The sequence below is a fragment of the Stegostoma tigrinum genome, chromosome 22 (genome assembly GCF_030684315.1).
Source record: "Stegostoma tigrinum isolate sSteTig4 chromosome 22, sSteTig4.hap1, whole genome shotgun sequence".
In the NCBI taxonomy this organism is placed as follows: Eukaryota; Metazoa; Chordata; class Chondrichthyes; order Orectolobiformes; family Stegostomatidae; genus Stegostoma; species Stegostoma tigrinum.
The window spans coordinates 47,946,091-47,961,872 of NC_081375.1; the positions used below are offsets into that span (position 1 = coordinate 47,946,091).

At 47.4% G+C, this 15,782-nt stretch overlaps 1 protein-coding gene across 1 annotated transcript in view; it reads right to left on the reverse strand.

Annotated features, from left to right (window-relative positions):
• Positions 1 to 15,573, reverse strand: part of hs3st3l (heparan sulfate (glucosamine) 3-O-sulfotransferase 3-like) — a 138,264-nt gene extending 122,691 nt beyond the window's left edge. The window contains exon 1 of the mRNA XM_048555246.2: positions 14,704 to 15,573. Coding sequence (XP_048411203.1) covers positions 14,704 to 15,209 — 506 coding nt within the window. The 5' untranslated portion in view covers positions 15,210 to 15,573. The remainder of the gene's footprint in view (positions 1 to 14,703) is intronic.
• Positions 15,574 to 15,782: the final 209 nt, after the last annotated feature.

Below are 15,782 nucleotides of genomic sequence, written 5' to 3' on the forward strand. Positions count from 1 at the left end.
CACCTACACTTCCAGGTCTGGCTTCTTGCACATCTACACTTTAATCTCTTCACAACTGGTGGTAGTGCCTTCAGCTACCTACTCCTTATAGTACAGAATACCCTCTCTAATCATCTTCCTCTAAGACACTTGTTAAAACCTGACTCTTTGACCAAGCTTTCACTCATCTGTCTTAATAGCCTCTTATATGGCTTGCCATCAAATTTGATTTGATAAACTTCAATGAATGCTTCAGGTCAAGGTGCTACATAAGTCCCAGAAATGTTGTTAGCCAGCTTTGTGGTTGTCAAGGCAATAAAAGGAAAACACCTACACCCCAGCAATTCATACCTAGATTTAAAGCTACCAGGCCCAAAGTGTTAACTCTGTTTTTCTCCTCCACAGATGCTGCCAGACCTGCTGAGCTTTTCCAGCAACTTTGTTTTTGTTCCTAGATTTAAAGCTGGGTTCCTGAGGCAATCAGGCCACTCATTTCCATATTGATGCATCTGAGCCATGGGTGTGTGGGGAATAATGCAGGATAAGATGAGGGCAGCATAGGTTTGGATGAGCCAAGGTGTTGGATGGGAAGCTGGCTGAGGGAGAATTGGAACTGTCTATTCCGGAGGTGGAAGACAATGGAGCAGAGCTTCAGCAATACCTGGATCAAGTCATGGTGGAAATGGGTGATTGCATCTTGCTGAATGTGGTGATGCTTGTGATGGTCAGTTCACGGCTTGTTCCCAGTGGCTATAAAACAACAATTGATGAGCATGCCACTTATTAGGGTAAGATGAATACTGAAAGATTCGGGCTCCTTAATACAGTCAAAATATTAAATTTCAGACCAATTGGAGTGAAGGCCAAACAATGCTCAATTTCTGCAAACAAGAAAAACAGTCACAATAGTTGCTTGGGTGTATAAATAGGAAGGGTTTAGACGGATATGGGCCAAATGCTGGCAAATCGGTCTAGATTAATTTAGGATATCTAGTCAGCATGGACGAGTTGGACCAAAGGTTCTGTTTCCGTGCTGAACATCCCTATGATTCACTGCTTGATAGTGTAGCAAAAACATAAACAGGAATCTTTGCAATGGATATGTTGACATCATGTCTCACAGGAACAAATTTCACAAGAGCGGAATGAGAGGGTCGAGACCTGCCAAAGGCTGCAGCAAGGGGGCCGAGACCAGCTGGGGGCTGGAGTGAGAGGGCTGAGACCCACTGCGGACCAGAGTGAGAGGGCCAAGACCCACTGTGGGGCAGAGTGAGAGGGCCGAGACCCACTGCGGACCAGAGTGAGAGGGCCGAGACCCACTGTGGGTTGGAGTGAGAGGGCTGAGACCCACTGTGGGTTGGAGTGAGAGGGCTGAGATCCACTGTGGGTTGGAGTGAGAGGGCCGATACCCACTGTTGACCAGAGTGAGAGGGCTGAGATCCACAGTGGGCCAGAGTGAGAGGGCCGAGACCCGCTGGGGGCCGGAGTGGGAGGGTCGAGGCCCGCTGGGGGCCAGAGTGAGAGGGCCGAGACCCACCGGGGGCCGGAGTGAGAGGGCTGAGACCCGCTGTGGGCCGGAGTGAGAGGGCCAAGACCCACCGGGGCCAGAGTGAGAGGGCCGAGACCCGCTGTGGGCCGGAGTGAGAGGGCCGAGACCCGCCGGGGGCTGGAGCGAGAGGGTCGAGATTCACAGAGAACTGGAGTGAGCAGGTTATGCTTGGGGACCCGCAGGCATGTTCTGTGAGCCCTAGAACATGCGGGCTCATGCGGGTAGCATGCGGGCTGTGAGCCTGGAGCAGTGTGGGCAATAAACTCTGTAGCAGCACACAGGAAGCAACCCCTGAAGCAGGGTGCAGGCAGTGAGTGTAGGACAGATATCGGTTTGAGGGGACAGTCCTTACCTTAGAACACTGTAATTTTAACCCCGCAATATACCACATAATATATTCCTATTTTTAACTTATTATGTAATTTTATTTTAACATTGTGTAATTAAACCACTACCCTTACCCCTCTGCTGTATCCAAGAACTGTAGCAAGGTACTTGTGCCGAAGACGTCACCATTAGAAGGCAAATATTCTGAAAGTTTTTCACTGTATTCCCACAATGGGGCACATGTGATAATCAAAGGATATTGTATTGTATTAGCCAAATACCTCAGAAATAAAGCTAGCAGATGTTCATTTTTAGAATTTGGAAATACAGCTTCACTCAGTCATGTGAGACAGATTTTACACCAGCCTAATTGTGAACTGGAAATTATGCACAGACCAAGGGTTAAGGAGAAAATAGTTGGCGTAGACCGTTGGTATTCTTTGGTACCAGTGGAAGTAAATGATTTTACTTGTTGGTGACGGTGACCCAAGCTCTGAAAAAGTAACATACAGACAGTAACTCACACGCGCACACATCATCAATTTGCTCACTGACTTACAATGAGCCCTCAATTTTACAAATTGTAAGCCTCATGTTCCAATCCCATCACAGAATTATCCTTCTTTACCTATAACATCCTTCAGTCTATAGCACCCAAAACTCTGCCTGTCACCATCTACATCCTCCATTGGAAGGATTTAGAATTATCCTGCGCCCTACAACTCAAACCTGTATTCCTCTCCGCCTCTCATTTTCTATCCTTCTTTAAAGTTATACTTTCTTGAACAAGTTTACGGTCACTTATCCTAATGCCACCTTCTTTAGCTCAGTGTCAATTTTATTGTATGGTCACACTCTGACAAAATTCTTACAGGAGTTTTCTACATGCGAAATGTGCTATTTAAGTGGTAGGTGATCAGGATAAATATATTATGCGCGTTGCTCTACCATACGTACATTGATAAAATATGACGGGACAGATAATAAGAGAGCTAAGTATACACGCACACAAACAAAACCAATATTTTACCAATAGATACAAGAGTGGGAGCATTTGCATGAATTTCACATTCAGCAAAGACACATCCTCTGCACAGTAACACAATCATGTAAAAATAGGATCTCCAACTGGGAGATGTTAATTTTCCTTCCTACGCTGGTATAAATCACAAACTCCAAGCAAGATTACAAAGTCTATGGGAGATTAAACTTTTCACTTCATGGTCCTGGTTTGCTTTGACTAGAAAATAATTCCAAAAGAAGCTTGCAGTTTAAATCATCATTCCTTATGAGTTTCAACAAATTATCTTATTCCTTGTTCAAAATAAGAATGAATTGTGTGATGATAGTGTTGCCCATATGTAGAGCATGTATGGGTCAATCATACCTGATATTAATAGGGTTCCAATGGTGCAATGATAAGGTATCCATGTTGAAAGCATGAGTTCAAGTCTCACCTACTCCAGAGGTGGAGACTGATATTTCTGAAAGGGTTCGTTAAAAACTGACTACCATATGATCTTGGGAAGTACTCTCAGTCATAGGATCCCTGTTATCAATTCGCTTACAACCATCTCTCAGACTGCTTGTAACATTATTAGCATTGACTACAAGTATGACAAGTTAGTCCCTGTTGTCCTCTATCACCTCTCCCCCCACTCCCTGGACCCCTTACATGTCCATGTACGATAAATACTACTCATCTCATGCCATAAGATCACAGGAGACAGGAGCACAAGTAGGCCATTCAACCCACTGAGGCTGTTCTGTCATTCAGTGAGATCATGACTTGCTCGTAACCATCAACTCCAATTGCCCGCCTTTCTCTGTATCTTTTGATTCCCTGAATGATTTTGAATCCATGTCAGCCTTGAATGTACATAAAGACCCAACCTCAACAGTCCTCTGAGGTAAAGAATTCCACAGATTTACTAGCTTCAGAAGAAATTCCTCCCCATTTTAGTTTTAAAGGTACAACCCATTATCCTGAGATTATGCCCTCTGCTCCTAGACTTTCCCACAAGTGGAAAACAAAATTACTATATCTATGCTGTCAAGTCCCCTAAGAATTTTTTTTTTATGTTTCAATCAGTCAAGATCAAAGCAATGTGTTAAGTTGTTACAACATACCCACATTGTTCTTTATCACTGTAAAAATAACAGAACAAATTTCACAGTTGATTGATAAATGTATGTCCCCATTTTCGCTCATAACAGACAGTATACTATGTAAGCATTAGGTCAGCATTGGTCATTACAAAGTAAAACTTGCTTCACAGAATTTTTTTGAAGTAGTGATTAAAGTAGCAGTTGGAACAGTGTCTATGGATATAATTGATATTGATTTCCAGAAAGCTTTTAGTAAAGTTTCTCAACAGAGACTGTTGGCTGAAATGGAAGCCTATGAGATTGAAGGCAAGTTATTGACCTGGTTATGAAATTGGTTGAGTGGCAGCAGACAGAGAGCAAACAGCAAGCAGCTACTGCTACTGTAACTGCTGGGATGTGATTCATGATGTCCGAGGATAATGGGTTTTGGGATCTCAACGGTTGACATTACTTGTTATCAACTTAATGGGATAGGAGGTCTTAAAAGTCAACCCTGCTGATGACACAGAGATAGGTGGTGGCGTAAGTCAGGTACTTGGAGCATAAAATTATGTTCACATTCAAGGGTAGATCAGGCCACAAGCTTGAGGAGACAAGTGGCCTACTCCAGCTCCTGGTTCACATATTCACAGGTATGTGTATATACCGAATTAGTAAGTGAACAGGCAAAAAGCCGTGACAAATGGATTCCAATGTGGGCTATCGGAAGGACATCCACTTTGAATGAGAACTTCCTACTTGGAAAGGCTACAAATAGTAATGGTCTGGGTATGTAGACCAGTTAAATGTCATGAACAGAAAATAATAAAGCTTATGGAATGCTGCCTCGTATATCTAAAGGATAATAGTACAGTGGGGAACAAGTTGCATATCTGCTATTATACTGAAATAGAGTTGGGAGAGCATTACACGGAGGATCTAAATGTTCCTGGTTTACTCCTGGGTTTCGGCAGTATAATTATTAGACCCTATCTGGAGTATTATGATCGACTCTGGACACCACATCCTGGGAATGGATTTAGCAACACCGGAGGGAGTGCAGTTTAGATTTGAAAGAACAAGTTACAATTACATGACATTACCCACCAGCATCAACAGACATTTCAAAGATTTTCACATCAATGAAGTACGTATTGAAGGATGATGTAGAAAATGTGACAGCTGATGTGTACAGGGCAAACAGTAATTTGGAAATCCACTTTGATAATGTGGAGGAGAAAGCAGTTAATAAAGCATAACTCATTAGGGTATTAGTATCAGAAGCATAAGGTACAAGAGCATGGAGGTTATGCTGAATTTACTCAAGACACTTATTTGGCCTTGACTGGGTTATTGTGTACAGTTCTATGTGCCATGCTGTAGGAATGATGTGAACACATTGGAGCGACAGCAGCACAGGGTTGCCATATGGATCCAGGGATGACAATAGATTGGAGAAGTTGGGACTGAAGTGCAGCAGAGGCATTCAATTGAAACAAAGAGTATGTGAGATGATTGTATCAACAGAAACAAATGTGCAAGGGTGCAGAGAAAAAACAGGCTAATGGCATGAAGTCATGATGCTCATTGGAGAGCTGGAGCAGAGATAGTGGTCTGAATAGTCTCCTCCTTCACTGTAAAACTTCTATGATTCAGGTCAGTGGTGAGTTGCTGGAAAATGTGGGACATTTTCCTTGTTTTAGAAGCCTCCTCACAATAAAGGTAAACCTAGCTGGCAAAATTCATCATTAGCCTCCAATGCACCAGCTCAGCCTTTGGCCAACCGAGAAAAAGAGTATTTCCGAGGACCAGGATCTCAAACCCGAGACTAACATCATGGTTTACTGGGCATATGTGAGCTGCTTTATGTTTCAGGGACTGGGATAAACTACAGAAGGCCCCTCAAAGACATTAGAAGGGGTGCCATCCATTACCACAAAAGGTGCCATTGCAAGATTTAAATCCAGTGGCACGAAAGATGGTCCAACCAAAACTCTCAAACCAATATATACAGCATCAAGACGCTGAGCACTCATAACCAGCTCTGCTCAGAGAGGAATTTCTACTCGGAACCTGGTCACGGCAGGAGACTCTCAGGAGAGCAGTGGGATGACCTTAGGGATATTATTGAAGTTTCCCCGGCAAGGTCAAATATCACAAATCAAATATTGGGAGAGTCTGGCTCATGACCACCCAAAATGGAGAAGGTGCATTTGGGAAACCGCCAAACACTTTGCAGGGAACATGCAGAGGCAATACCAACATGTCAGAGGAAGTGCAGAAATTGGCTCAGTTAGCACAGGTTAGCACTGCTGTCTCACAGCGTCAAGGGCCCAGGTTCAATTCAACCGTCAGGGGACTGCCCGTGTGCAGTTTGCATAATTTCCCGGTGTCTGTGTGGGTTTCCTCAGGGTGCTGAGGAAAGTCCAAAGGTATGCAGGTTAGGTGGATGGGCCATGATACAGTTTCCAGGGACAAAAACAAAAGTTGCTTGAAAATCTGTGAAGTTAAAAAAACAGAATTAACATTTTGGGTCCAGTGACCCTTCCACAGAATTGGGCTTTTGAGTTCTGAGGTCACCGGACTCGAAATACTAACTCTGTTTATTTTTTCTTTCACAGATTGTGCCAGACCTGCTGAGCTTTTCCAGAAATGTTGTTTTTGTTCTTGATGCACAGGATCCGCAGTTCTTTCGGTTAGTACAGTTCCCAGGGATGGGTAGTTCAGGCAGTTTATAGGGATAGGGGGTGGATCTGGTTGGTGTGTCCTTCAGCAGTCAGTGTGGATTCAATGGGCCAAATGGCTTGCTTCTGCCTTGTAGGGATGCTACGATTCTAACCCCTCTAGCCAACCCTTTCAGGTGCTATGTGCCACACAATGGTCTCAGCAGTTACCTCAGAGCCCTTTGAACTTAAGTAGAAACAAATCATTCTCGATCCCAATGGATCCAAGAGGGAAGATTACCAGGCCAGCTCTGAGCATGCTCTCTGACTGGAGCTACCAAGTTAACAGAGTAAATTTTCCACCCACACAGAATCAAAACTGCAATCACCCAAACCCTTGATCTGAGTTTGCAGCATGCGCCAGGTAAAAATCTGTTTCTTTTTAAAATCAAACATTTTCTTGTATGATATAGTGAACGGTTGCACACTCCAGACATGAGACCTCCAGAAGATGCCTTCCCAAAAGAGACGGGGTCATGATCTGAAATCCTAGGGTTCAGAAGCCACCAGCCACTTTCCCCTCTCACTTGCATAGGTCTGCACTCTCCTGCTCCATGTTGATTTCTTCGCCGAGTTCTCCCACCTTTCTCTGCTGGGTCATGGCAATTTTCAAGCTTTCACAGCATGAAAGGATTTAGGGAAATGCTAACCAAGGAACAGGGTGGAACTGGCCCACATGACAGTGCAACTGAAAGAGGGGCCATGCTTTCATCTCTCCAAATCTAGTGAAAATTTTTAAATTCAGGTGTCAAACTTGAATGAACATACTGCTGTACTCTCCACCATTATTCCATCCTACTCCATACAAGGCACAACACTTCCCCGTAATGAACTGCTCATTGCTTCTCCAAGTGCTAAGAGTTTCATTATCCGTCGGAGGACACCATATGGCAGGACAACGCTCCATAAAATCACCTACTACTGACATGACACATGCCCAATGATTCCTCACCACACACACACACACACACACACACACACACACACACACACACACATCCTCAAAGTGCCAAAAACCTGCTCCCCCAGCCTCTGCCAATTCTCCTTCATAGGCCTGTTGCTAAGAGATGCTGATGATGGCCTGCAGCAACTCTCCTGCTGGTTCCTCTCCCGAACCCCCAAACCCCATTCCCACCCACTGCCAACCATTCTCTCCCCACCTTCTAGTGAACCAAATCCTTCCCTAAGTACCCCCATGGCTAATTTAGGGAGTTGAGCAACGTAACAAACTGGGAGGTTTGAAATTCAAAAATGTAACCATTCTCTTGCTTTTTTTCCAGACTAATAACAGGACAGCTGCCCCTAATTTTCCACATGTAATAGAGATTTAACAATTAGTCAGTTAATAACTTGGCAAAGTAGACCAGGATTGTGTGTGTGTGTTGCAATGAACCATATCTTTAGTTATAAACAAACTAGTTTCTGCTCCAGTAATTATTCTATCAGAGCTCTCTAACTTCGGGGCAAGAGATAACACATTTTGTAATGAACTTTCAATAATTAGCTTTTAAAATTGGGAAACAATTTCAATTAATGAATGCAAAGCTACAGGAAGGATATTCTTACATGGGGAAGGGGGGGGGGGTGCTCAGAAAAGATTTACCAAGATGTTGCCAGGAATGGAGGGTTTGAGTTATAAATACAGGCTGGGACTTTTTTAATGGGACTGTAGGAGGTTGAGGGTGACCTTATAGAAGTTTATAAAATCATGAGGGGTAGTGATCAGATGAACAGCAGGGGTCTTTTCCCGAAGGTAGGGAAGCTCAAAACTAGGGTTTTTTTAAGATGAAAGGAGAAAGTTTTAAAAAGGGCATGCAGAGGGCACCTTTTTTTTCCTTTTACTCAGAATGGTTTGTGTGTGGAATGAACTGTCAGAGGAAGTGGTGGATACAGATACAGTTACCACATTTAAAAGACATTTGGATAAGAACATAAATAGGAAAGGTTTGGAGGGATATCAGCTGAATGTGAGCAGGTGGGACTAGTTTTGATCATCATAGAATCCCTACAGTGTGGAAGCAAGCCCTTTGGCCCAACAAGTCCACACTGACCCTTGGAGCGTCCCACCCAGATCCACACCCCCATACACTACAGTCAATTTAGCACAGCCAATCACCTAACCTGCACATCTTTGCACTGTGGGAGGAAACCGGAGCACCCAGAGGAAACCCACACCGACACAGGGAGAATGCGCAAACTCCACACAGACAGTTTTCCAACACTGGCATTGAACCCAGGTCCCTGGCACTGTGAGCTACCATGCCACCCTTTAGCTTGGGAAAATGGTTGGCATGGACTGGCTGGAGCAAACAGTCTGTTTCCCTGCTGTATAACTCTATGATAATGCTGAACCGATATTTATATGCAAAGATTACTTTGAGGCTTCATCATTCAGACAGCAAACAGATGAGCTTTTTTTAAAAAACATTATTTTCCTCTCACCCTCGTCCCCCATCTTTTCCTGTACCACTTTCCAAAATAAAGTGCAACTATTTGAACAGTTCTTTTTGGGAAAAAAACATGTATTTGCCACCTGCACAAAGTCAGGCTGGGGTCAGGTCTGTGAGAAGCCGCCCAAATGTGGGGGAAACACCGCCAGATGGCGCCGATGCGGCAGCTTTAAAGTTGTGAATGAGGTCGTGAAATTGTTGTAAAAAAAATTGAGCTTTCCTTTCGCAACTTAAACCAGCAAGACCGTGCAGCTCCTTACAATGGCTCGCAAATGTTAGTGTGACATCTGCATTATCCTGGGGTATGTGTGCAAACCGTGTAATAAGAGGCGCTCGTTTTAAACATTAATGCATCTCTTTGCTCAAACCTGGGAGGACTGAGACTGGATTTTTTTGTTGGGTGGGAGGCAGACTCATGCATGGTGCTGGATATAAGACCCAAAGCCCGGTTATATCCTGGTTAAATCCTCAGCTCCATGTGATGTCCAGTGTCACTTTCAAACTGCAGGCAACGCGCTGATTTGTCAGTTTGCGGTTGTCCTGATCTTGATGAAAAATTGTAATTGGCATCCCATAATATTTCCACTCAGTTCTAATTAGAAGCGATATCCCGAAACCTAAAGGGAACTTCAGTGAGAATTCACCTTGTTCCGCGGTTTGGTGCTTGACACATTGCGTGTGCCTGCTTTGTTAGCGGTTTCTCTCCAGTTTTAAACCCGGAGCCCTTCCAGCACCAACTGTGATCCCCACAGTCCGAGTCTACCTGGTGACTGGGAGAAATTGAGGCACTCGCTTTCCATTGAGTGGGAAGCGGAATGAGCTCCAGCTGAAACTCTGATTATAATCCAGTTCAGAGCTGAGCTGTAAGTTTCTGTACAGGCACTGTCCTCCTCTTTAGGCTCAGTGTCACAGCCCAGAGGGAGACCAGGCACCCCCCCCACCACATCCCAATGTAACCACAGAAGGTACAATGCCTCCCTGCTCAACATCCGAGTGTGTAAACAGTCTGTCCAGGTGAAGCAGCATTTCACCTGTACCTCCTCCAACCTTGTGCACTGTATTTGCTGCACCCAACGTGGCCTACTCTACATTGAAGAAACCAAATGCAGACTGGGTGACCACTTTGCAGAACGCCTCAGGTCTGTGTGCAAGCAAGGCCCTGACCTTCCCACAGCTGGTCATTTTAACACAGCGTTCTGCCTTCATGCCCACATCTGTCCTTGGCATGCTGCAGTGCTCCAGTTAATCACAGCGTAAACTGGCAGAACAACATCCCATCCTCACACTAGGTACATTGCAGACTTCTGGGCTTAATATTGAGTTCAACACCTTTGAATTGTGAACCTAATCCTTCCCTTTCTTTTAGCTTTATTTGTTACACTCTCTGTCATCCTCTCTCCCCTTCCTGCAGCCCCCCTCTCTCCCCTTCCCCCAGCCCAGTGGGACTATCTGTTCTTTCAAGTGGCATTAGACATGCCATTGTTTGACATTCTCACATTCCCATTGCTTAATCTGAACTATCAACAACTTTTCTCCACCATCACTCTGCATCCCACCATTGTCACATTACCCCCCTCACTATAGCGTAAATGCTGCCCTCTCTACACTTCGTGTCAGCTCTGATGAAGAGTCACCTGGACTCAAAACTTCAGCTTGCTTTTCTCTCCATGGATTCTGCCTGACCTGCCGTGATCACCAGCACTTTTTTTTTGTTTTCACTGTCCTCCTTGGTTAAACTGGCATCAATTCCGAATAGCTGGAGAAGAGGAAGAGGTTGATGAGGAAGGTTGGGAATGAGGGCACTGTCTCTGCGCAGGATTTGGGGATGAGGGAGGATCAGAAAGGGAGATTGAGTGGTGAGACAGGGGCAGAGAGGGAAGGTGAGAGAGGGGGTGATGGGGGAAGTGAGAGAGGAGGAGGTGGCATGGGGAGGTGGGGGAAGAAAGGATTGGAGGAATAAATGGCTGGGGGGGCTGAGGAAGAGTGGGAGGGGGAGGGGAAGAGAGGGTTAAGGTGAGTAGAAGAGAGGGAGAGGGGATGGGGAAGAGTGGGAGGAGGAGGGGGAAGAGAATTTTGGAATGGATGGAAGAAAGGAAGGGGAAGAGAGGGTTAGGGTGAGTAGAAGAGAGGGAGAGGGGATAGGGAAGAGAGTTTTGGAATGGATGGAAGAAAGGGAGGGGATAGGGGAAGAGAGGAAGGGGGAGAGTGGAATGGGGACAGGAAAGAGAGGGTTGGGATGGTTGGAAGAGAGGGATGGGGATGGGGAAGAAGAGGGTTGCGGAGACGAGGGGGGAGGGGTTAGAGGCACAGATGAGTGGGAGGCAGAGATGGAGAAGGGGTGTGGGGAGAAGGGAGGGTTGTGAGGCGGAGAGGGGAGAAGGAGGGGTAGCTGGGACAGGCGGGAGGGAAACAGTGTGAAACCGACCACAACTTTTCCGATAAATTTGAGGTTGTGAACGTATAATAAAGACGATAAAAGAGGGAGGGGTAAGATATTGAGGATCTGGTAGCGGCTTTTGGAGAATTTAAACACCAGAAAATGTCAGGTGGGCCGAACGGTCTGGTCCTTTACTTTCCAGATTTGATTCAGTTCGCTATAAAAGCGAACTCGTGCAAAGAGATGGGTTTTTTTTTGGTTTTGCGCAGAGAGGCAATGACTGTGACGGATAGGTTCCCCCAGTTTCTCGGGACTTTGCCACTAGTTCCTGGGCGGGCGAGGAGAGGCGGGAGTGAGGGCCCCTGACAGTCAGTGAGCTGGGCAGTGCCAGTGGGGGCACCAGGGTAGAGAGAGGGAGAGAGAGTAAGTTTGGCGGCCAGAGTCCTGCCGAAAGCAGCGCGATGTGTGTGAAATTTCAGAGCACAGTCAGAAAGAGCGAGCAAACTGGGTAGGGAAGATTAGACAGGGCTTGGCGGGGGTGGGGGGGGGGGGAAGAGTGGCAAGATAGAGCAGAAAAAGCTCAAATAGGCACTTTATGGAGATTTGGGATTTGTGAGATCACGGGAAAGGCGGGCGAGAAGCTAGATGGAGACAGATGGTATGGATAACCTTATCCGGATGGATCGATCGCCAGAATAAATGATTATGTAACAATATTTACAGATTAATAGACAATTTATAGCGCTAGGTAATAATGTGATATGATAAATAGAGAAACAGAGACAAATGACCACCGATAATGACTAGAAATGGGCTTGTTAGGCTGCAAATAGATAAATTATGCTACAGTACGGTATATGAGCCATGCCTCGCTCAGATTAATAGCTCCTACAGATTTTACCGTAGATAGCGACCCGTCACTATTGGTGACAGCTAACCCAGCCACATCCAACTCTGGGAAATCGGAAGACTTGACAGGGCGTGAGGCAGTGTGTGTGTGAGGGAGGGACTGAGAGAGCCCGTGCTCAGGGAATCCGTGTATGGGGGACTGAGTGCATGTGTGAGGGAGACTGAGAGAGTGAGGGACAGTGTGTTGGGAGAGGGAGGGAAATTGTGTGAGAGTGAGGGAGACTGTATGAGAGTGAGGGAGACTGTGTGAGAGAGTGAAGGAGGCTGTGTGTGATAGAGTGAGGGAGATTGTGTGAGAGAGTGAGGGAGATTGTGTGAGACATTGAGGGAGGCTGTGTGTGAGTGAGGGAGACTGTGTGCGAGAGTGAGAGATACTCTGTAAGAGAGTGAGGGAGACTGTGTATGAGAGTGAGGGACGCTGTGAGAGAGAGTGAGGGAGACTTGTGAGAGAGTGAGGGAGGCTGTGCCTGATAGAGTGAGGGAGGCTCTGGGATTGGGAGAAAGTGTTTCGAGTATTTGATGCGCCTGGTCTGACTTTGCTAGATATTGAGTACTTGGCAAATGTGAGAACCTGTGGAAGGGGTGGGGGGAATGAGAGGTCAGAGTCTGGGGGGAGGGGATATCTGAGACCTTGCTCTCTGAATCAGAATTGTGTGTGGGAGCTCGTTCAGAGGGTATTTCTGGTCTAGTGGAGATCGTTCCGCCCAGAATCTGTGTGCACGCTGCTGTTCCCTCTCTGTGCACAGGAGCTGTGTGTGTGTGTGTGTGTGTGGGGGGGGGTGTGTTTGAGGAGTTGAGAGTAGGTATAGATGCTGTGTGAGAGTCTGTGTCACTGTGTATGTGTGAAGGAGAGAGTGTGTGTGATAATGAGTTGGGGTAGGTAGATGAGCTGTGTGTCTGCATTTGTGAGAGTGTGTGATGCTGTGTGTGGTTGAGAGTGCAATGGTGAGCTGGGGTAGATGTGTGTGTGTGAGAGAGAGAGAGACAGAGGGTCTGTGTGAAAGTGTGTGATGGTGTGTGTGATGGTGAGCTGGTGTGTGTGTGAGTGTGTGTGTGTGTGTGTGTGTGTGTGTCTTTGTGAGAGAGTGTGATGGTGTGCCTGTGAGAGCCTGCGTGAGTGTGTGATGGTGTCTGTGTGTGAGTTGGTGTGCCTGTGAGAGTGTATCCGTGTGAGAGTGTGTCGGTGTGTCTGTGAGAGTGTGTCTGTGTGAGAGTGTGTGATGGTGTGTCAGTATGAGTCTGTGTGTGATGGTGCCTGTATGTGAGTTGGTATGTCTGTGAGAGTGAGTCTGTGTGAGTCAGTGTGTGGGAGAGTGTGCCTGTGTGAGAGTGTGTGATGGTGTCTGTGGGAGTCTGCGTGAGTGTGTGATGGTGTGTCTGTGAAAGTGTGTGAAAGTGTGTGTTAGTGTGTCTGTGGGAGTCTGTGAGAGTGTGTGAGTGTGTGTGATGGTGAGCTGTGAGTGTGTGTGTGACAGTGTGTCTGTGAGACTGTGTGCGAGACTGTGTGCTGGTGTGTCTGTGGGAGTATGTGTGTGTGTGACAGTGTGTCTGTGAAAGTGTGCGTGAGTGTGTGATGGTGTGTGTGGGAGTCTGTGTGAGAGTGTGTGATGGTGTGTCTGTGGGAGTCTGTGTGTGATGGTGTGTGTGGGAGTCTGTGTGAGAGTGTGTGATGGTGTGTCTGTGGGAGTCTGTGTGAGAGTGTGTGACGGTGTGTGTGGGAGTCAGTGTGAGAGTGTGTGACGGTGTGTCTGTGGGAGTCTGTGTGAGAGTGTGTGACGGTGTGTCTGTGGGAGTCTGTGTGAGAGTGTGTGACGGTGTGTGTGGGAGTCAGTGTGAGAGTGTGTGACGGTGTGTCTGTGGGAGTCTGTGTGAGAGTGTGTGACGGTGTGTGTGGGAGTCAGTGTGAGAGTGTGTGACGGTGTGTCTGTGGGAGTCTGTGTGAGAGTGTTTGATGGCGTGTCTGTGGGAGTCTGTGTGAGAGTGTGTTGGTGTCTGTGGGAGTCTGTGTGAGAGTGTGTGACGGTGTGTCTGTGGGAGTCTGTGTGAGAGTGTTTGATGGCGTGTCTGTGGGAGTCTGTGTGAGAGTGTGTTGGTGTCTGTGGGAGTCTGTGTGAGAGTGTGTGACGGTGTGTCTGTGGGAGTCTGTGAGAGAGTGTGATGGTGTGTCTGTGTGAGTGTGATGGTGAGCTGTGAGGGTGTGTGTGGGAGTGTGTGTTGGTGTGTGTGGGAGTCTGTGTGAGAGTGTGTGAGTCGGTGAGCTGTGTCGAGCTGTGTGATAACGGGGACAGTCCATTTCCTTACCTGTACCACTGGAGCCCTTTACCGTAGTGTCTATCGAAGAAGTGTGGCTCAGCCCCCAGCGCCCGGACACTCGGGTGTAGCCGCATGAACTCGAGCAGAGCCCGGGTGCCTCCCTTCTTCACTCCGATGATGAGAGCTTCAGGCAGCCGCCGGAGAGCGCCCCACCAGCGGCCGCCCGCCTTGACTGTTCCGTTCGCCGGGATGAGAGCAGACATCGCTGTCGCCTCCGGGGCTCCGCTGCCTTGTTGTGGCTCCGCGCTGTCCTGGCCAGCCCAGAGCTCCTGGCCGCCCGGCCGGGCAGTGCTGTCCGGGCTGGGGATGCCTTGCGCCGGCTGTTGGTGGCTGCAGACCCCATCCTGGTTCCCGGCCTCTAGCGGCAGCGAGTGGCAGCGGGCGGCTAGCAGCGACAGGCAGAGCAGGGAGAAGCTGAGCACGGAGCACATGGCGAGCCTGCCTGAGCCACTGCCTGCTCCTAGACCCCATCCCTCGGAGCCAAACACAGACATCCCACTGGCATCAGTGCCCCTTCATCTCCACCACTGCCAGGACCGGGCACCCTGACTCCATCTCCGCTGGTCTGCCAACTCCTCCAGCGATCACCCGCACTCTGCTTGCAGTTTCCCGACTGTTGTGGCGTTTATATTTTATATAAAACCCTCTTCCCGGTCTCTGCTGGAATCGGAGCAGAATTTAAGCGCTCCCTCTCCCTGTCTCCGCGTTGCTGAGTTTAACCTCTCTCCCTTCTCTGTCTCTCTCTCTGTGATGCTGAGTTTAATTTCCCTCTCTCTTACACCTCCTCCAGCCCCGCATCATGCCAGCTCCCTTCCCCACCCCCTCTTCCTGTCGGAGAACTGGCAACTTTTCATTCATTCATTCATTCACAGAGTTACACACACACACACACACACACACACAGCGTCCCGGCCGAGCCAGACGAGCCCATTTCCATTGGGTCAGGCCGGATTAGAGGCGTGGGTATTTAAATTAGACACCACCTCCCAGAGAGGGCGGGGAATGCACCGTGTCCGGTTCATTGCTGTTTAGGTTAGAGAATTGTGCTGTGTTTTAGATTGCTGCTG